The sequence below is a fragment of the Bison bison genome, unplaced genomic scaffold (genome assembly GCF_000754665.1).
Source record: "Bison bison bison isolate TAMUID 2011002044 unplaced genomic scaffold, Bison_UMD1.0 scf7180017864466, whole genome shotgun sequence".
In the NCBI taxonomy this organism is placed as follows: Eukaryota; Metazoa; Chordata; class Mammalia; order Artiodactyla; family Bovidae; genus Bison; species Bison bison.
In genome coordinates, this window is record NW_011495027.1 from 1,539,682 (window position 1) to 1,563,306 (window position 23,625).

Sequence of the window (23,625 nt, forward strand, 5' to 3'; positions counted from 1 at the left end):
TAGTTAATGTAAATTTAAAACCCTCTCTTTTCTTCCAATAAAAATTAATAACTCTACTTCCTGATAAAATTTTCTTTCTGTTTCATGTACTTTCTCCCACATTCTAAAATATACCTTTCATACAAAACCTGCTCAAATACCACCTTTGCCGTGAGAAATTGAACAAAATCTATTCCTACACTCAATTCCATTACACTTTATCTGCACTTCTCAATGGCATATTATTTTAATTTATATTTCCATATCAGTCACTTCTATCCAGGACCACTATATACACATACATACTTCAAAATCCAGCCTTATGCTCACAGCACCCAGAGGGGGTGCCTTTTTCTAATCAGCCTTCCTGGAACAGCAGATACATATTTTTTTCTGATTTTCACAAAGCTGTCTATAAATTAGAGGCAGTCTTGTTTATGTATATAATTCTTCTAGACTATAAAGTTCTGACAGGAAGAATTTTGTTCATTTAGTATTTATACACAATGGGTATTTTAAAAAGTAGATCCTGAACAAATGAATAAAATCATAGTGTCTAGTACCACTTACCAGGTTAGACTCATTAGGTGGAATGTACTTCTCTGTTCCCATTCGCACAAGTCCATCATGGTAGAGAAATATTTTTAGTGGATCACATGATGTTACCAGGATATAAATTCTTAAATCAAACTTGTAACCTTCCATTAGGAAAGGCTTTTCAATATATTCTTGAACAATCAAATGATCCTGAGATGGAAGCTTGTCACCATTTCTTATCAAAGAAATTCTAAATTTAAAGAAAAGATCAAAAGAATAATTTTGGAGTCAAGATGTTTACAAAGTTGAAGACAATACTCAAGAGGAAAGTGATTCCACACACACAAAAACAGCACAAAGATACTGTCAGAAGCAATTTTTTGGAATCCTTGATACAAACCAAAAGCTTGTAATAACCAGGGAACTTGTAATAAAAAATAAAACAAAAACAAAACAGTTGAATCTCTCTAAAAGAACTTCTTGCATTTTAATTTACTCTAGTACCACTCCATCTCCCAGCTCAGCAGTGGCCTTGAGCAGCAGCCCCTGTTCCTACTATAGGCACTGGTTCTAGAGGGAGCAGAACAGACCTATTCTTGTGGTTTTTTTGTTTGTCCATGTGTTTAAATCAGTTTGGGGGTTCCCTGGAGGATCTCAAAGGATTTGCTTTTATCTTGTCTAACTGAGAACTCTCCCACTGCTTAGGCAGCTACATGGGGGAGGGGGATGGGAGACAAATGCTGATAAACATTTAGAGACAGATGTATTAGTCCCTGCTGCCTAAGGCAACAAATATTTGGGGAAAACAACAGACTAACTGCAAAGATTGGGATAAAAGACTGGGGAATGCGAGTGTTTGGGGAAGAAGGGCTTTGAACTATTTCTAAGATTCTGGAAGCCCATATGCATGCCCAGGGTTAAATACATGCTCAGGAAAAGACTTGAGAAGGCCCTAAGCTCTTACTTCTAGCTAACCATCCAGCTCTGTACAAGCAGGAAGTGAAGGCTCAGGCAGAGTTGCAAATGCTTAGCTAAGCACTGAAGGCATGCTACAACATGCATACAGACATACACACACACACACACACACACACACACACACACACACACACCCGCATCTGCAAGGATTGGGGGAATTTTTTTGTTTCAAGTGTTTATAGAAATCTCTGTTCAAATACTAACAGATTGGACAATTACAGCTGACCACTGGCCTAATAGAACAGGAACTTCAGAGGCCACTCACAATAAAGAATACAGACTTTACAAAATTGTTTCAGAAAGGTCACTAAACAAATAAACAACATCTAGAATGAACAGTAACAAAAAAACCCTGTAGAGGAGAATCTAATTATCAAAGTTGCTACATTACAATATTCATAATGTCCAGTTTTCAACAAAATATCATCAGTCGTGCAAAAAAAAAAAAGTGTAGCCCATACAAAGAAAAACTCTCAATTAATAGAAACTATGTCTGAAGAAATCAAGATATTTTGTTTACTAGACAATAAATATTTAAAATCAACCATTTTAAATTTGCTCAAAGAGCTAAAGGGAATCATGTACAAAGAATGGAAGGAAATCATAGGAATAATATCTCACCAAATGCAGAATATCAGTAGAGATAGAAATTATATTTTAAAGGTGTTGGGGAAGGAGGGTGGGAGCTGAACAGAAATTCTGAGGTTGAAAAGTCCAGTAACTGAAACAAAAATTTATTGGAGGGGTTAAACATAAGATTTGGCAAGGCAGAAAATAATCAGCAAACTTGAAAATAAATCAATTGAGATTAGTCTGAGAAATAAGGAAGTAAAAATAAAAGAAAAATGAACTGACTTGAGTCCTACAAGACAATATCAATAATATCAACATGCTCATAATGGCAGTCTCAAAAGGGGAAAAAATCCTCTGAAGAATTAATGGCTGGAAATCTCCCAATCTGATGAAAAATATTATCCTACACATCCAAGAGGCGTAATAAGCAACAATTAGGAATCTATTTTATTATTTTTTTCATATTAGAACTCAACCATGAGCAAATGGTCACATTTATTCTTTCTCCCAATTCTTTAAAAATTTTATGTATTCCAGATGAAAAACACCTACCCATGACCCATTGCACCATTAGCTGGTTTTACTATAAAAGTCTTCTGCTTTCTTTTTTTCTTTAATTCTTTCATATAGTTTTGAAATTGTGTATATTCAGCAGGGAAGATCCATGTTCGAGGAACAAAGGCATAATCCAGAGGCCGGGACTTGATCATTCTGTAAATTAGAGATAATATGAAAAGTACTTTCTATTCCAACTTGTCTAAACTTCCTTTCTCTGTGCTACTGACATTTACTACAATGATTTCAATTCCCTCCATTTCTTCATTTATTGATCCATTCATTGACTCATTTTTTTAAATGCCTATTAATCATCTACTACTTGTTAAGCACTATTCTAGATACTAGGGATACAGTAGTGAAAAAAAAAAGACAAGAATTTCTGCCCTATGTACTTACAATTTACATATTAATAGATCAAATGTTTGAGTATGTGGTATACATTGGGCACTGAGGATTAACATGGTCTTGGTTCTAAGGTATTTACATACAAGCCATTAATTAAATACAATGTGATAGTTGCAAAAAAAGGTATATAAGGCAAGGTAAAATGTGGATGGAATCATTAGCTCTGGCTCTGGGATGAGGGTGGTCAGTATGGTTCACAGCCAGGTGTCATTCATACTGCCTCTTAAAAGATGATTTGGAGTTCACTGGGTCATACACGGGGAGGAATTTTCAAATTGCCTTTTACCCAGTACTTTTTGAGTGTTACTACTTCTATGAGAAAACCAGTGAAGCCTCTGAGTCAGCAGAGGTTTTGCTTATATGAACTACTATCTACCTACACATGTGTTTTTATTGCTATAATGTTTGTCCTGACATTTTTGTATTTGCTATAAATCAGGCTGCCTATACGATACGTAACTTAGGGATACTGATACAATACTAGATATAAAATGTTTGCTTTTGATTAATCCAAATGCCATTTATTTCATACACACTGATTCTCAATGACAATTTTTAAATCAGTAGAAATATTTTAAATTATTGTCTATTAAAGAAAAATCTGATTGTCTCAAAAAGTCTTCTTTATAAATGTATGCAAGTCTTTTATAGATGAGCAAATATTATTCCCAAATGAGATTAGTCAAAATTAAAATGGGACCCTAGTATACAATATGCACAGAGGTAGGGCCATTTTGTAAGACTAGGGTGTGGAATATATAAGCCACGGGACTCCATGACTAGAAGGTCATATAGTTATACTTCAAGTGCTCTTTCAAGAGAACGCTGTAAAAAAAATTGCTTCCACTATGAGAAGAAAGATAATCACCAACTCCATCTATCAAATCCAAAATAAACCAACCAGCTAAACAACCTCACTACAAAATAGGCTAACACTGATTAGTCTGAAACACACAAACACACACAAATCTAATGGAAGCACAATAACAGTCCTAATGTACACTGTTGCTTCCAACACCCTTATATGTGTTTATAGTTTTATAAATAAATTTGTAACAATAATATAAAATTAGATTAAGTTAAATCTTTAATAGAGCAATACATTTAAAACTAACCATGAACTGTTGATGAATAATACCATTTCTTCATATATACATTTGAAAAAAACCCAAGCATACATATATTCAAGAAAAATACTTTATTCAATTTAGGTGATCTAGCACAAATCATTTAATGTAAAAATATGTAGCTTCAACAGAGACAAGCAGTCTCACTTAGGAATTTGGGATACTGGAATAATTTCTGCTCAGAGTTCTGTCATAGATTTACTAAATGATATTGAACATGTTTTTTTAAACTCTATTTTTAATATTACTTGGTCATCACTTTTTACCTAATAGAAGATCTTTTTTTCCTCAAGGAGACTTGCAAGGATTCTACAGAGTGAAAAACTGCCTAATTGCAACAGCCTACTAATGGGTCTACATTTAACCCTCTTGCCTCTCCTGGGCCATACAGACTTCTGTTGTCTACAAAGCAGCCAGAAGGATCTTGGAAAAATGCAAATTTGGTCATATTATCAACTTCATCTACCCCTCCTCTTCTGTGGCATTTAGGATAAAGATCATCATCCTGAAAAATCACTCTTGAACCAATTTCCCCCACTGCTCCCCATCAACCTCTCTGTGCTTCAGCTACATTGGCCTTATTTCAGAATCTTGACTATCCATGTTTTCTCCCAGCACAGGACCTAGGCCCATACTATTCTTCTTGCCCCGTAAAGCTATTACATACCATCTGCACCAATAAACTCCTACTCATCATTCATATTTCAGCTTCCATATCACTTCCTCAGGGAAATTCTCCAAAGCTTCCCTAAGTTAGAAGTCCTTCACTATGCACTAATTTAGGACTACATACCTCTACTTCACAGCACTTATCACAACTGCAATGCAAGGCTGTAAAAGCCATAACTCTGCTTTTGATCACCTCATGTGCTCAGAGCCCAGCACAATGCCTGGCATTTAATAGACACTTAATAAATATGTGTTAAATGGAAATAAATGACTTAAAAGAAACACATGTCCAAATTAGAGGTTAATTTCCATTCCTCTAAAGTCCATCCTTCTTGTAATTCCTATGTTAACAAATCACACCCTCCACATAACATCCTAATCCAGAAACCTAAGAATCTTGGTGACTTCTATCCCTCTTTCCTTCTCTTCCCTTTTCTCACATCAGAGCAGTTTTCAAGTCTCAGCAATTCCATGTTCTTCATATCTTTCAGATTTACCTTCTCTTCCCCATTCGTCCTATCTCTCTTTTGGATCAATAGATGTTCATTATTTCTGAACTAGATAATGACAAGCATCTCTTCCAGAGTTTTCACTTTCTGGTCCTATCATCATTGAATCCATTATGCTATGATGCCACCAAAACTACCTAAAACAGATTATTTCTCTGCTTAGGCCCATTAAATAGCTCCTCATTTCTCTCAGGATAGGCAGAAATGTTTGTTGAGTAAAGAGGTTAAAGAATCAATGATTAAATGATTAAACAAAACACAATAATACAGGGTACACAGCTTAGTCTTTACAGTTATTTCCAGCATCATCTGAAGTTGAGCTTCCCAATATCCTATTTAACCAGAAAAATTGCTTGAGGTTCTCCCAAACATATCATGTGATTTAAGTCTCCATATACCTTCTCCCACTGTTGTCTTTGCCTATAAGTTTCCTTTCTTCTTCTCAAAGGGTGAACTCTTTTACTCCTTTCAATATCCATCTCATAATTTAATTTCTCCAGAAACCCTTCCCTGCTGTCTCATAAAGAATCTCTCCCACCATCTTCATCGCAGTCTCTACCTCGAATGTGACAGCACCAAACTATTTATGTATCAGTGCTCCTCTCTTACCAAAATGTGAGTTCTAGGCAGAAACTAGGCTTTAATTAACTTGTTTACTTCAAAGCTAGCAGTCTCAGGGGCATACAATAGACATGCAAAAAATATTGTTGTGTGAATGGATTATAAGCTTTCATGTGGATGAATACTAATATTTCTTGAATTACATGCATCTTCCTAACCTTTATCTGTGAAAGAATCCTCTTGTTAATATTTTTTCTCAATTTATCAACCCTCTGAAAATAAAAAATCTAATAAACAGAAATATAAACTGCACAAAAATTCTGCAATATATTCATTATAAGACTTTACCTGTTAACAGTTTTTCCCATGAAAGTATATTAGTACTCTAAATAATGGTCTCCAAAATAAATATCTGTGCATGTAGCCCTGAGTGGGCACATCTACATGTGTTCTGTGTGTGTGCACACAGGCACCTACTACAGTGCTTGGCACATATCAGATGCTCAGTAACCAGTATTCTGAACACACCCACACGAGGGATAAAATGTGACAAATTAGTCTGTGCAAGGTTTAACTGAAAATAAGTAAGTATATATTGAATGTTAAGTACAGAAAACTTCTTACATTTAAACGAAAAATTTATTTTGCTGGAGAGATAGCAAGTTGCAGTGAAAAGAACCCTGAAATTCTGAAGACCAAGATCCTACTCCAGCTCTGCTCTTAACTTTGACTTTACACAAGGTATTCACATCTCTGACTCTCAATTACCTCCTCTGCAAAGTCAAAGAACAGAACCAGTAAAATTTTAAGACCCTTCCAGCTCTGAAATTCTTCCATTGAATTTCCATTTCAAATTAGTTAATTTGTTAAAGATAGCACTATGTAATTTTTAATAGGTCTTCTCTATAACAAAAAAATGAAGATTACTTGGTCATATTTCTTGCTAGGAAATCCTTCCTACAGATCTCCCCCATTCCTGGAAAATGGTTGATCCTCTGCAAAATAAAAAGGCAAACATTAATATTCTCATTGACCTAATGAATATATTCATTTATACTGTGATACAGTTACAGGCATCCTTTGAGTTTAGTGTTTTTTAGTAAGAGACTAAAGACTAAAAAAAGGGCTTCCCTGGTGGCTCAGAGGTTAAAGCGTCTGCCTGGAATGTGGGAGACCCGGGTTCAATCCCTGGGTCAGGAAGATCCCCTGGAGAAGGAAATGGCAACCCACTCCAGTACTCTTGCCTGGAGAATCCCATGGAGGAAAGACTAAAAAAACAGGTGAAAATGGACTTAATGTCTACAGTCAATTTTGTACAAGTCACTACAAATACAGGTAAAGGAGAACTATACAAAATCTCAATTGCCTAAAACTCCATGTATTTGGCTTTTATTTTTTAATACACTTGTATTACATTCTAATAATAAAATAATGAAGCCAAACTACACATAGCTGACATTACAAGGGGTAGTTGTATTTGGATCCCTTTATGCAACCTATTCCACATCGTTCATCTGTATGCATAATGCAAAGCACCAGTCTAGGAAGAGCTTTCCTCTATCAATTCTTCCTTAAAGATGGAAAGAGGTTAAAGCTAAATCTGAAAGGATGTAGTCTTCAGGCAACAGGCTACTGAGGTAAATTGTGTTGTGTGTATAGCTGCTAAGCCATGTCTGACTCTTTTCGGGACCCCGACTATAGCCCATCAGGCTCTTTTGTCCATGGGATTTCTCAGGCAAGAATACTGGAGCGGGTTGACATTTCCTTCTCCAGAAGATCTTAACAACTCAGGGATCAAACCTGTGTATCTTGCATTGGCAGGAGGATTCTTTACTGCTGAGCCACCGGGGAAGCCCATTCAGGCAAGAATACTGGAGTGGGTTGCGATTTCCTCTTCCAGGGAATCTTGCCAACATAGGGATTCAACCCACATCTCCTGTGTCTCCTGCATTGCAGGCAGATTCTTTACCCACTGAGCCATGGGGGCCATCAGGGAGAAATGAATTAATATGTCAACATATTAAGAACCCTACCTAAAGAAAACAATAATGGAATTCATAGAATTTTCCTACTGACCAATAATTGGTCATGATTAATTTCCTACCTGGTAATTTTGCAGCTCCGCAATCTTCTCTTGCTGAACAGCAGAATCACACCATATAAGATTGCTTGTTTCATCCTCATCTGGCGTTTTCATAAATCCCATTTCATCTATTACTAAACGAACTGTAAGTAAACAGTTCAGTTAAACCAAAATTAAAATGCTTCTGAGACATAGTCATTGCGAAAATCTTATATATGTATATTGTGTATATATATCAATTTTAGCTCACATTATTTTACCTGTAAAATTTCCTTTAGTTATAGAATAACCTTAATTTCGGTACAATGAATTATCTAAAGCTGGATTATACTCAACAGCAACAGAGAACTGCTTTTAGTTGGCACCCAAAATCCTTAGTTTCAATTTTCTGAGATATAACAGGTACACAATAATGTTAAAAGAGCTTAATGATTATTCATAGCTCAGTGAAAACACACACACAGCTGACACAACACCTCGACTCAGGAAAATGTACTTTTATGGCTTTTTCATGACCTTGGGCTAGGAACAAAAAGAAAGGATAAAAATAGTCCCTGATCATCAGACCCATCCTATACTTTCCACCTCCCTAATTCAAATTATTTTTAGCAGTAAAAACCAAGTCAGTTATACTGACACAGGATACAAAATAATAAAGCAGAATTATAGTAGAGATTTAGAAACTCTGGCCCTCACATCAGCTCCCGACCCTCTAATCCTAAACACAAAAAATATGTTGAGAGAAAATCTTGCTTTATAGATTCCATAATATTGGCTATAACAATTAACATATTGATATCTTTCTTCCAATGAATTTCAAATTTAGAATAAAGATCGGAAAATACTTAGGATAAATTTTGGGTTCCAGTAGAATTTGGAGTCTTAATATAATGGTGTAACTAGATAGGAGTGTTTCAACGCCTACTTTCCTTTTATTGCCCATAGATAGGAAGATATGGAGAAGGAAATGGCAACCCACTCCAGTGTTCTTGCCTGGAGAATCCCAGGGACAGGGGAGCCTGGTGGGCTGTTGTCTATGGGGTCGCACAGAGTCAGACACAACTGAAGCGACTTAGCAGTAGCAGCAGTAGGAAGATATAGTAAAAAGGGGTTAACTGTCTAAGTGTACTTGGCTCAAGTATAAAACTAATGACCAGACACCAGTTGGTCTCAAGTCCAAGGGACTCTTGATTTCTTTATGATAGTGGAGATAGAACAGGCTTTTTATGCAATAGTGCCTGGAACACAGGCATAATAATAGAAGAGGACAGTGACTGGAGACAAATGAGGTTAGGGAGAGGACTGTTGGGGTGAAGCTACTTTTTTCCTTGAGTGCAGCTTGATAAGACTTGGGGTTGTTCTGAAGGCCCAGGTGACAGCATACAATACAAATTTGGGGAAACGGTTGTTCATCTCTCTGCCCCAGACTACCAAGCCGCATTGGTGTCCTGAGGCCCAGGAGCTTGTATGTCATCTGGAGCTCGTGGGGAGGGGGAGGACCGTAGTGACACAGCCTGGGAGAGTTCTTTTAACTGGCTCACAAGCAGAAAACAATGTCAAGGTCAGAACCACAGCTCAGAAGCAGACGTGGTCCCAAGTACATGCAAGTCATTGTCCTAGTCCTCTGAAATCACTAGGAAGACCTTGATGAGAGAAACGACACTGGTGGTAGTTACGGACAGAGGGAGTATCAGATCAGATCAGATCAGTCGCTCAGTCATGTCCGACTCTTTGCGACCCCATGAATCGCAGCACACCAGGCCTCCCTGACCTTCACCAACTCCCGGAGTTCACTGAGACTCACATCCATCGAGTCAATGATGCCATCCAGCCATCTCATCCTCTGGCGTCCCCTTCTCCTCTTGCCCCCAATCCCTCTCAGCATCAGAGTCTTTTCGAATAAGTCAACTCTTCGCATGAGGTGGCCAAAGTACTGGAGTATAATGAGCTACTAAAATGTGGATATTAATGTATACATGAGCTGGTGAGGATGGAACATTCAGGATACATAACAATGCTGGAAATAATCCATTCTTTCTCTAAATTCACAAAATCAAATTTGTAAGGTCAGTCTTATATAAATCTCTCCTACTATGAAATTCAAAGCTTGAAGAGCTAAAGAGTTGAACTTCAAAAAAATTATAATGTTGGGCATTAAACTGTCACTTTTTTTCAGCTAAGCTATCTACTCATATTTTTGTTTGAAATGAAATTTTAGAAATCAATTGGCATACTTTTAAGTATACCATCCTCCCTTGCATAGAAAAGAAATTCCTTTAACACGTCAGTTTCAAATACAAGGTTGTTAGCAGCCAAAGTCTAAATGCGTGCTTTTAAATGTTGGCCTTTTCAGAATGTAAAACAAAGTGAAAGTTGCTCAGTTATGTCTCACTCTTTGCAACCCCATGGACTATACAGTCCATGGAATTCTCCAGGCCAGAATACTGGAGTGGGTAGCCTTTCCCTTCTCCAGGGGATCTTCTCAACCCAGAGACTAAACTCAGGTCTCCCACACTGCAGGCGGATTCTTTACCAGCTGAGTCTTTTAGGAGTTCTCTTAAAAAAGGAAGTGAAATAATTGCCTCAATATATAATTTCTACCAAACCAAATTCCTTTATTGGTAAAAGAGAGATAACCACACCAACCATTTTTCTCACATTTCCCTTTGCATAATTAAGTACTCCCTTCTACAATCTGTCTTGTCCCCATTTACTAAAAATTGCCAAATATATGTTTCTCACAAATTTGGCCTACTTTTTTTTTTTTTTTGCCTTCACCCATAGAGCTTTCAGAAGCTGTTCAGGAGTTTTAAAATTAGGAATCCACGTAACAACTCTCTGAATTTTAGATACAGAGGGTACTTTAATGTTATTCAATTTAAACTTTGATTCATATTTTATTTAGGCAGTATGATATAGTAAAAAGAACACTAAATTTGGAAGCAAATTAATTCAGGTTCAAGTTCTACTTTTGCCATCTGTGCAACCTGGAGGAAGTTGCTCTTACTGAGCTTTTATTTATTCAACTGTGCCTAAGGGGTGTTTTAAAAAGTAATAAAGTTTCATCATATATTAATTACAGGATTACTGTGACAGTGTAGTTCACCATTCCACAATGTGTCTCCATGAGAAATTATGGGAGAAATTTTTCTCAAGACTTAGCAATAGGAAAATTGCATTTCCCTTGAATAACCAGTATGGTTTTATCTTCTGACCACTGTGCATTCTATAGCTGATTATTTGCAATTATTAGCTTTGCTTGCTAGGCAGCTCAGAGTCAAATCCATATACATCTCTAACTATAGAGGATTTCATGGAATGTAGATTACATTCTGATCAACCACAAGCTTCATCCAATTTTATTATTTTTATTTTTCCTTATTTATTTTCTCACGGCTCTTAGCCACTTTAAATTCACTATTAGAGCAAGTAAAGTCAGAGGAAGTGGCAACAAGGGAGTAACACAGCTATTTCACCAGGTTATTTGGAAGATTAAATGAGGTAATTCATGTGAAAATATTTGGCCCATGGTTATAAAAGCATTAATAGTAAAACTGCTGCTGCTGCTAAGTCACTTCAGTCGTGTCCGACTCTGTGCGACCCCATAGACGGCAGCCCATCAGGCTCCCCTGTCCCTGGGATTCTCCAGGCAAGAATACTGGAGTGGGTTGCCATTTCCTTCTCCAATGCATGAAAGTGAAAAGTGAAAGTGAAGTCTCTCAGTCGTGTCCAATTCTTTGCAACCCCATGGACTGCAGCCTACCAGGCTCCTCCACCCATGGGATTTTCCAGGAAAGAGTACTGGAGTGGGGTGCCATTTCCTTTCCAAATAGTAAAACTAATAGTGGTTAAAGTATTCTACATGAGGAAACAGGCAACATCAGGGAGAAAACACAAATGTCCTGACTATGGCTTCATCATCTTTCATTACATAATCCAACCTGTCAAATGAGCAGTAGTTAAATTACAAGAAGTAATCTGTTGCACGTCACTAGGTTAAATAAGGGAAAGCAAGGTAGCATTATCTCCTGGACACATGGCCAATTGTCTCTTTCCCTCCCCTATACCTGGCTCTGTTTTCTCCCAGAAGTCTCTGGTCCAAGTATCCAAGTCTGACCAAGAAGGGATTTTGCTAAACACAACTGAGCAGGCTCAGCACAGAGGTCTGGAATCAGTATGAAGAAGGCTAATGCAACTTCAGTCCTTGGGAGTGACAGGGAACTGCATCTAAAAACACTCTCCTCTAGATCAAGTTCCTTATAAATCCCACCACAATCTTAAAAGCAAACAAGATGGTAAGTTAACACCACTCCATCTATCACTTTGACAATGGTTACTCTTATTTTTTCAAGCTAGAAAATACCCTGCAAATAACTCACATTTCACTCTCCCACATTAACTTGATTTGAAGTTTTTCCTGTGAGGAATAGAGTATTAGGGGACCTCAATTCCTATGAAATATTCCACTGATTGCTGATGAACTTTGGTGAAATACTGTAAGTGGAAATGTGACTCTCAAAGATTAACAAGGGTAAGAATAATTAATATCATTGAGATTCATATGGTTTTCCTCAACTCTTTTAATGCAAAATTATTTGTTTAAAAAAGGAAGATTATTTGAGTACTTGTAGTAATGATGAGTTTCTCAATGCAATGCTGGGCAAGAATATCTTAATTTAAAGCAATTAATTCTTACCTATTCTCTCCAGTGCAAATACTGCTTACATGTAAAAACAATAAACTACACTACGCTACGCTAAGTCACTTCAGTCGTGTCTGACTCTGTGTGACCCCATAGACAGTAGCCTACTAGGCTCCCCCGTCCCTGGGATTCTCCAGGCAAGAACACTGGAGTGGGTTGCCATTTCCTTCTCCAATGCATGAAAGTGAAAAGTGAAAGTGAAGTCGCTCAGTTGTATCCAACTCTTAGCAACCCCATGGCCTGCAGCCTACCAGGCTCCTCCGTCCATGGGATTTTCCAGGCAAGAGTACTAGAGTGGGGTGCCATTGCCTTCTCCGAAAATAAATAAATAAATAAATAAACTATATAAATAAAAAGAAACAGTATCATCCAAATTATTTTTAAAGCATAGAGAGAAATATGTTGTTACACTATTTTTAAGTCAGTTTCTCATTGTTTAACATGAATCTCAAATTCTGCCGTTTTCAGTGTACATGTAATATTTTTAATCTGTTTTTAAAATTATTTACAAAATAATGAATGTTAAAAATAATTTTAGTCCCAAGTGAAAAATTCATTAGACTCATATAATTGTCCTAACTAATCACGTCTGTATTTCAAGATTAAAGCTAGAACTACTGTGTTTTACTGCTCATATTACTTTATACTTGACTTAAAAACTAAGCATTAAAATCATATATATTTAATCCAATCTCATCAATAGCTAGAGCTTTTTAGCTTCATTGATGTTCTATTTGGTTATTGACATGTTAAATATCTCATAAAAAAATTCTATAGAAGGCATACAAAAATCCATTAATAGAAGAAAAATCTCTGAATTTTTACATTGTTTTTAACATCAAATAGCTTTCCCAACAATTATGAAAATCTCACTATTCTGAAGAGACCTACCAATTTCAAACTTTGTCCCAGCAACATTTGCTGTAATGGTTCCCTTCTTTTTCTTCTTTCTGACTTTCCTTTTCATCGTGCTTTGATAAGGCAATTCTGTATTCAGATCCAGGGGAGTGGGTCCCTGAATAACTTTAAAAGAAATGTAAACCAACCAAATGTCATTGAAATAATAAGAACTCCACACCAAAGAACACAAATGCCCCTGCCCTCCCGCCCACCACGACAAGGTAAAAGTATAAATTCTTATTCTTTAAGGGTCCCCAGTTGATTTTTAATTCTTGGAAAGATTACCAGTGATGATCTATAAAATGTAGATCTATATAGTAGGTCCACATGTTAAATCAAGCTGCTTACCTCTTTCCTGAGGCAGAGATGGCATTCTTGTCTGTGCCAATCAACGAGCAGAGTGTGTTGCTGTACAAGCTCTTAGGAAACCTGGAAGACCCACATTAGTCTAAGTAGGATACGGCTCCAAATCACTGCAAGTTCCTATCATACTATCTTGGTGGGATCCTCAGATTTCAGGATACTGAAATTATGGGATAAGAAGGTACCTGCAGGAATTTTAAAACACAGGTATGTAGAAAACAACTCTTATGATTTTTTTTCTTCAATATATGTCAATACTCTTCTTTTTAAAAGTCAAGTGAAAAAAAAAAAAAAAAGTCAAGTGAAGATGAAAGTTAATGTAGTCAATAAACAAATACAGTTAATTTATTAAACCTTATGCATAAGCAACAGTCCTCTGTTTTTAGAAGAACACAGTCTAAAGGAAACATATTTACATACAGTAAATAACATGATTTACACAAAGAAGAAAAAAAATAATATTATTCACTACCATTTATTGAACACTTTCTATTTCAGGCCACTTATACCACTTAATCTCTCAACAAAACTATAAGGTAGAAGCTTTTATCTCTAACAGGTAAATACGTTGAGCTCAGAAAGGACAAATCTTTACAAAGAAAGTAAGGGACAAAGTGGAGATTAAAATAGTATCTCTCTGATATCAGGACCCCATACAACCTTCAACTCAATGCCTGGAAGCCCAGCTGCAGCTCCCCTTTTAGTATGAAATGGTGAAATAAGTGCCAGGTTAGAGACCACATGCTGACAGAATGGAGATGAAAAAAATTCCCTTTTAAGGTGTGTGTCAGGGGAGGGAGTGGCTACATAAAACAGATCACATTTGAGTTATGCCTTTAAATACGAGAACAATTTTGAAAAGTAGAAAATGGGAGGAGTCATCACCAAAATGATCTTATTTGGGCACACAGAGGAACACAATAAAACATTTTGCAATGAATGAACTAATTTGATCTGGCCATGCCTCAATATGGCCTGTATTACATTTCACTTTTATTTTCATTATGTATGTATGAACCTAGGGGTTGCACCCTGACTATACTATACTATATTATCAGCTTTCTAATTTCTCCCATCATACACCAAGAATCTTGAATGTAAAATGTCTCCAAATATAATGAAAATTTATTAAACCTATCATAATAAACAAAGGTATGATATCAACACCTTTATCAAGAGATTATCAGGTTTATGAGAAATTCAGAAGTATTTGAAAATTCAGCTACATAAAATGTGACTCTTATAATTCACTCCCAACAGTCATTAAAAACAAGACTAATTATTAAAGAAAATTTAGAAGTTAGTTTGTTTTTAGGAATCATTTTCACTACAATAATTCTCTAGAATAATTCAAAATCAAAACTAGGGAAATATGATCTATTACAGAAACTGTGGGCAGGTACTATGTTAAGAATCTAAACTATTTTACCTCAGTAACAAACTTGGAACTTGGGTCTCATCTCCCCCAGTATTCCAGATACAGAAATTAAGGCTAAACAAGTTAACTAAATCAGGGTAAAACATCTTATAAAAAGAAAACCTAGGTTTTGAACCTAATTCTGTCTGATTATTCTGTTCATTGAGCCCCACTATTTTCAGGCAGCATGCTAATATACTATCTAGATGTACAAGAAGCTTGTGACCCTACTGCAGTCCATACTGCAAGATACGGGAGTATTCTGGGAATTCATGATACTTCAAACAGTGAAATCACAGTAAACATCCCTAACCAGATAATAGATCCCTATTCCAAGCTGGAAATAGACTGGATCATTTTTCAGAATAAAAGAAAGGAGTAGTCTGAAGTTCAGTTGATTTCTTTCTGGAACTTCTGATAGATAGAACCTAGGTAACTATTTGAGTTTACAGGTCCTTATCCAGCACCTTGTTATTGGAGTAAACAAAGATCCTCTTATAGTAACAGAGTGCTTATTACATTGAAAGTAGGTGACAAAGTCAACAAGAGTTCAAGAACAATATTTGCCTAACTATACTAACAATAAATCAATAATTGTTGTACACTGTAAAAGCAAATTTATTCATTTCTGACTTAAATAATGAGGCTCATAACTTCGATCTACATAGGGCTCAAAACAAGAACTGAGCTTCCCAGGTGGCACTAGTGGTAAAAAAACCAAAAAACAAAAGACCCCACCTGCCAATGCAGGAAACAAGAGATGTGGGTTCAATCTCTGTGTCGGGAAGATTCCCTGAAGGAGGGCACGGCAAACAACTCCAGTATTCTTGGGCTTCCCTGGTGGCTCAGACGGTAAAGAATCCACCTGCAATGCGGGAGACCAGAGTTTGATCCCTGGATTGGAAAAATCCCCTGGAGGAGGGCATGGCAATCCACTCCAATATTCTTGCCTGGAGAATCCCCATAGACAGAGGAGCCTGGTGGGCTACAGTCCACGGGGTCTCAAAGAGTTGGACAAGACTGAGCGACTAAGCACAGCACACAAAACAAGAACTACTATTCCTTCCCCCAACCACACAAGAATTAAAGGCCTTAAAATTATTCTCTCCATAGATAACGCTTAATTCCATTTATGGTTTGGTGAATAACAAGAAAAGTGCTCTAACGAATTCCAGGACTTCATTCTGTCATTCAATTCTAACCATTTCACTTCATTCTAAACAAGAGATGTGAGATGACAGATTGATCACATCACTCAGACAATCCCATGGCTACCTACTTTCCAAAAGGAGAAGCATGTTTCAGTTACCTCTGAAATAACCCAACAGTTGCTGAAGTTTGGCTACAAAGTAAAATCACCTGGGGCCTTTTGAAAATCCTGGTATCCTGGCCAAACCCTAGACCCAGGTGAGGCTTAAGCAGCAGCATTTGTTGTTGTTCAGTCCCAGACCCCAAGGACTGCAGCATGCAAGGCTTCCCTGTCCATCACCAACTCCTGGAGCTTGCTCAAACTCTTGTCCATTGAGTCAGTGATACCATCCAACTATCTCATCCTCTGTCATCCCTTTCTCCTCCTGCCTTAAATCTTTCCCAGCATCAGGGTCTTTTCCAATGAGTCAGTTCTTCATATCAGGTGGCCAAAGTATTGGAGCTTCAGCTTCAGCATCAGACCTTCCAATGAATAAGGGTTGATTTCCTTTAGAATTGACTGGTTTGATCTCCTTGCAGTCCAAGGGACTCTCAACAGTATTCTCCAGCACCACAGTTCAAAAGCATCAGTTCTTCAGGGTCCAACTCTCACACCTGTACCTGACTACTGGGAAAACCATAGCTTTGATTAGACAGAGCTTTGTTGGCAAAGTAACGTCTATGCTTTTTAATATGCCATCTAGGTTTGTCATAGCTTTTCTTCCAAGAAACAAACGTCTTTTAATTTCATGGCTGCATTCACCATCTGCACTGATTTTGGAGCCCAAGGAAATAAAGTCTATCACTGTTTCCATTGTTTCCCCATCTATTTGCCATGAAGTGATGGGACCAGATGCCATGATCTTAGTTTTCTGCATATTGAGTTTTAAGCCAGCTTTTTCACACTCCTCCTTCACCTTCATCAAGAGGTTCTTTAGTTCCTCTTCACTCTCTGCCATAATGGTGCTGTCATCTGCATATCTGAGGTTACTGTTATTTCTCCTGGCAGTCTTGATTTCAGCTTGTGCTTCATTCAGCCTGACTTTTCACATGATGTAGTCCGCACGTAAAGTTAAATAAACAGGGTGACAATATACAGCCTTGACGCACTCCTTTCCCAGTTTGGAACCAGTCCATTGTACCATGTCTGGTTCATGCTGTTGCTTCTTTACCTGCATACAGGTTTTGGGCAGGCAGGTGGTCTGGTATTCTTATCTATTTAAGAATTTTCCAGTTTGTTGTGATACACACAGTCAAAGGCCTTAGCATAGTCAGTGAAGCAGAAGTAGATGTTTCTCTGGAATTTTCTTGCTTTTTCTATGATACAATGGATGTTGGCAATTTTTAAAACTCTGTAAGTGAGTCTGGTGTGTAGCTAAGGCTGACAACCTCTGCTGTAAGCACACAACTGCACTAAAGCAAATAGTAGTTAATTAAAACATGAAAGTGAAAGTGTTAGTTGCTCAGTTAGTCACTCAGCCTTGTCTGACTCTGTGACCCCACAGACTATAGCTAACCAGGCTCCTCTGTCCACGGAATTCTCTGTGCAAGAATACTCGAGTGGGTAGCCATTCCCTTCTCCAGTGGATCTTCCTAACCTAGGATCAAACCTGGGTCTCCTGCCTTGCAGGCAGATTCTTTACTGTCTGAGCCAGGAGGGAAGCCCCAATTACAAGGTAAACATATATAGTTTTAAGAAAAATGTCAAACAAAGACGAAAACATTTATAACTGTATGAAAAGGTCAAATAGGTAAAAGTCGTCTATAAAAATCCTCATATCTAGTTCAAATAAACAAGTTAGGAGAAAAAAGAATTAGGAGATCAGCAGAAATTGATTTCTAACACAATTTTATTTTGCAAGTAACGAAGCCATTTCCAAGAGAAATCAAGTTAGCAAAATTTCAAGGAAATAGTAACTTTAAATGTAGAACACCTAGTGCTACCATGCAAAACAAAACTGCGTTAACACTGGAACACAAAGATGCTGATACACCGTGACAGTACCCTTTCTGCACAGTGCTTCCCACATTTCTACCCATCACTTAAAATCCACATTAATTTCTGCTTTTTCCTCAAAGTTTCTTCCGCTCGTGGCTGAAGAAATTCATTTCTCCCTCTTCTGGTCTATCAGAGACCATTCGCATCCCTGTCATAGCATCAATCACAAACCAAGAAACAGCTCCATGAAAACGGTGGTTCTCTTCTATCCTGTTCATTCCTCCACTCCCAGGCCCTGAAATAGTGCCTAACATAGTGCTCAATAAGAGCTTGTTCATGAATTTAAAGAAAATAATCAATTAACTAATGACACCTGGGAATAAGATGAGGTGGTTATGGAGCTCCAAGAAGCAATATGTATAACTTTTATATTTTTAAGCGAAAAAAGCAAAGTACATAAAAGTTCACATTTCTGTAAAATGATGGATGTGTGCACAGAGCAGTGGTGGCCTTTTGTATTAATATCTAGGGGCAGAGCCAAGGAAGTCTTCCATGTATACCCTTTAGTACCCAAAGCATGTATCACCTATTCAAAAAGTTAAATACATGTGATAAAAGTTTGTGTCAACATTATCATGTTGAAAATAAAAATATTCAAATTTTATATTTCAGTTAGATGAAAGAATATGGTAGAAAGAGCTCTGAGCAAGAAGTCAGTTAGAATTCTTACCTTTACCCTGCCATTTACCAGACAGATGACTTACTTTCTTAATAAGGAGAAGGAAAGAACTGATTCTTTCCAGCCCTAAAGTCTAAAATGTCAACCAGTTGAGGATGCTGTTTTGTATGACAACATGATGAAGACATGTAGAAAACAGGTGAACTGTGACCATCCCCAGTAATCCCCCCAGTCTATGCCCTGGAGATGCTATACATGGGCTTTTTGTACATATTTGTGAAATTTTAGCTTACCATAAATTACTAAAATAATCTAACAAAAAAGGTCAGTTGGAATCAAAATTAGAGCTGTATTGAAAATACATAAAATAATGTCAAGTAAAAATGTGATAAAAGGGCATTTCCTGGGGTCCAGTGGTTAGGACTAGGGGCTTTCACTACTGGTGCCAGGGTTGAATCCCTGCTCCAGAAACTAAGATCCCACAAGCCACACAGAGTGGCCCAAGGAAAAGGAAGAAAAGTTGTTTTTCTGGTAATGAGAAGAAGGAGAAGAGACTCAAACAAACCAGTACCTACTGTACACTAACCACTTTCACATACCTTTCTTTATGTGTAATATTTAGTCCATACAAAGAACTTTTGATTCTAATATTACATTTGGTAAAGTTTATATTCCATGGCAAGTAACTTGCTCAAAGTCACACCTTAACAGGTGACAATGAAGTGGTTTGTCTCTAAAGTTCATGTTCTTTCCCACTTTTTGTGCTACTTTCAAAACTCAAAATATGTCTTTAAACATATTAAGGACGTCTCAAAGAAGCTTAACTCTGTTTGACTGGAACTATTTTAAAAGCTAGGGAATGAGAGCCAGAGAATCAAACTGTGATTTAAAATGTGGTTGAGATCACAAAGTCCTAGCAGATTTAGTCTCTCTTTTTGGATACCCTAGGCAGCTGGTGGTACCCAGATCACCTTCCTGTTTCCCTTCATGAATGTATTGCAATTCAACCAATATTGTTATGGATCAGGTACTGTTCTCAGTAAATAAAATGGATTTAACAGTTTTCTTTCTTTGTGGTGTTTGCATTATACTTCAGGAGAGACAAATAACAACAGCAAACCTTAAATAAGTAAACTTGAGAAAATGCTAAGCTCTATGGAGGAAAAAAAACAGAGCTGGTAGTTAGGATTTCAAGAGTGTGGTAGAGGCAGGGCAGCGGGGAGGATGAAGTTTTGTAATTTTAAATATTGTATCCAGACAGGCCTTACTGGGGATGATTTACCAAGGAGGGCAATGACTTGTTATCACAAACGGAGTTGATAAAAATATCATGCATAAGTGCAGATACGGGCACGTAAGCATGGACGGATGTGAACATATATAATAAGGAGGAAATGAAGAAACTGACGACTTTCTGGATACTGAACAATCTTTAAGCCCTTCAAAGTGACTCCTCTTCCTAAACCTTAGTTTTCCTATGTCTTTATTCTCTACATTAATTTTTATATTACTATTTTCACACTGACCAGGGGTGGAACAAATATGTGTCACAATGCTTGTAACTGGTTTTACATACTTTTGAGAGTGAGATCTCAATCACTCCCTCCACCGTGTGTCCCCAGCTTGTACTGACATTAGATTGTGACACACTCCTCAGGACCCTCTCTGGTTCTCGGCTCCTAGTATCACAGTTTTGTGAATCTAGCTCAGTCCTAACCCCACTTCCATAATTTGAGTTCTCAAAACTCATTTAAAAAAAATCTGTATTATCCAGTTCAGGCTATGTAATGCTGAAATAATCTCAGGCGTTTAAAACAACTAGGTCTATTCCTTGATGCTACATATAAACCAAAGACTGGCAGGGTGCTCCACATATCATATCACACAGAAGCCTGAGCTGTCAGAACAGCCATCGTCCTAACAATCACAATGTGCCAGAGGGAAAGAGAGTTTTGGAGGATCTTATCCAGGCAACCAATGACAGAATTTCTGCTCACAATTCAACAGCCTGAAGCAGTCACATGACCACAGTGAACAAGAGTTAGGAAGTGCTATCATATAAAATGACTAGCAGGGGGAAAAAAGCTAGTAAATAACACTAAGAGCCACCACAGACTCAAACTTTGATTACTCTCTATTTGAACCTAGTACTATTTTATAGTTCTCCATAGCTCCACTTTATAGTATTCTCCCCTGCCTAGAAAAATAAATAGCTGAAGATTCTGTATTGAGTCCAGTCTCCTTAGATGTATTACATTCTAAATTAGACTGTTGAAAATTTAGGTCCAACTCTGATTCGTGAGCAATGTGATGGGAGTCACTGGAGGATTTAAAGAGGAATATATTGTGTTGTGTGCTCAGTCATGTGCAACTCTTTGAGACCCTATGGATGATAGCCTGCCAGGTTCCTCTGTCCATGTGTCTTTTCAGGCAAGAATACTGGAGTGGGCTGCCATTTCCTCCTGCAGGGGATCTTCCCAATTCAGGGATGGAAACTGTGTCTTCTGTATCTCCTACATTTCCAGGAGATTCTTTACTGCTGAGCCATCAGGAAAGCCCCCAAAGAGGAGTAACATAATCCAAATTTCTTTTTGGTAGGTTATACCAGCAGTTATTGTGGAGAATGGATGGAAAAGGGGCAAGAGTGAACAGGCAGTTTCAAGAGTTACAAAACTCCGGGAGACAGATGCTAAGAGCTTGATCATGGACGAAGCAACAGACACAGGAAGAAAGAATAGGGTTACTACAGAAGAACAGCAGAACCTGGTGATCAAGAAGGAAGTTATCTCGGATGACACAGTTCTCTGCCTTATGAGAACTGAGCAGAAGACGGCACCATTCATCTAGAGAAGGCAGAAAGAAGAGCCACTTTGAGGGATGAGATGATTACAATTTTACATTTGTAGAAAAGGATGGATGGAAAAAAATGGAAAATAAGACAAAAGAATTTGTGATGACTAAAGATAAGGAAAACATCCACTTTTATAAATAAAATGCTTTTAGTTAAACACAAAAAGGTCCCTTCTGAAGCATAACTGCTCCTATTTCTGTGCTCTCTGCCAGAAAACAATAATAGATTTTCAAAATGCCCAGCTGTCTGACGAGTGAACAAATGACATCACCCAAACAACTGTCATAACAATAATGCATTGCCACCACTCATTGTGTGTACAAATTAAAAGGATTTTTAGAGAAGCTACATACTCCCTGAACATAGAAGCTTTTGTCTCCCTTTCTCAGACTGGGTATATTTTCAAAAGCTAGTTCTGTAGTGTGTTCTAGACCTTAAAAAAACCATTTAATCAACCATTTGTAAAGACCCAAATGAGAGTCTTAACATAATGCGACATTATATAAGAATAAACAGAAAAGTATTTATTCATTCTAGCAACAATTAATATTGACCTTGAGCAACAGGGGTAACTCCCACTAATGTACTGCATATTTATATTTCAAATTGCCTTAGCCTGCTTAGTATCTGCTCAGTGTTTATAATTAAATTACAGCACCCATACAAAATTCCACTAAGCTCTGTGGAATCCCTGGTATTTGGAATTTAGTGTAGTATGACATGAAGAAATTGGGATTGATAAATAGGTAATGATAATATAGCACACCTTGCAAGCATTGTTTTCCTTATTAATAGCTGTATTTCCAGTACTTATGATAATGAGAAAGACAAAAAGCTCACTCAAAAATGTTGAACTAAATAAAGTTCAAAGCCAGTATCAGCTATAAGTCAGATATTAAAGTGACAGATGACAGGCTGATTACATAATATAGCCATCAAATGCTAAAGGACAGTTAAAAACTGCTTTGGGTACATTTCTCCTAGAATATAATGTTGCAGTTCTATACAATTCTCCAGTAACCTAAAAGAAAGTCTCACTTGCTCCCTAGGAATAACACATTATGTTATCAATTAACTTGTAAATATGTCATTCACTTTCGTAAATCCATTTGCCCCTTTCATTTCCCCACCCTGCAAAGAGCTGTACCATATCTAACATAGTTGAATCTCGCATCCTCAAAATACTCAACCCATGCTGGGCTTCCCTGGCAGCTCAGCTTGTAAAGAATCTGTCTGAATGCAGACCCCAGTTGGATTCCTGGGTCGGGAAGATCCACTGGAGAAGGGATAGGCTACCCACTCCAGTATTCTTGGGCTTCCCTGGTGGCTCATCTGGTAAAGAATCTGCCTGCAATGTGGGAGACCTGGGTTGGGAAGATCCCCTGGAGAAGGGAAAGGCTACCCACTCTAGTATTCTGGCCTGGAGAATTCCATGGATTGTATAATCCATGGGGTCACAAAGAGTGGGACACAGATGAATGACTTTCACTTTCATGCTGACTCCACAAACACTTCTATCTTGTTCTAAGCTATAAACTTGTAACTAGAGGTTCTTTGGACCCATCTTTCCATTTCAGTAACCTATACCACACAATGAAAGAAAGGGA

General features: G+C 37.4%; 1 protein-coding gene across 3 annotated transcripts in view; it reads right to left on the bottom strand.

Moving 5' to 3' along the window:
• TTLL7 (tubulin tyrosine ligase-like family, member 7) overlaps positions 1–23,625 on the bottom strand; it is a 151,663-nt gene that overhangs the window by 81,816 nt on the left and 46,222 nt on the right. For all 3 annotated transcript variants that reach the window (XM_010860292.1, XM_010860290.1, XM_010860291.1), the window contains exons 2-7: positions 13,930–14,129; positions 13,573–13,704; positions 8,001–8,122; positions 6,824–6,891; positions 2,620–2,778; positions 550–766 (exon numbers count right to left, since the gene is read on the bottom strand). In XM_010860292.1, coding sequence (XP_010858594.1) covers positions 550–766; positions 2,620–2,778; positions 6,824–6,891; positions 8,001–8,122; positions 13,573–13,704; positions 13,930–13,954 — 723 coding nt within the window. In that variant the 5' untranslated portion in view covers positions 13,955–14,129. The remainder of the gene's footprint in view (positions 1–549; positions 767–2,619; positions 2,779–6,823; positions 6,892–8,000; positions 8,123–13,572; positions 13,705–13,929; positions 14,130–23,625) is intronic.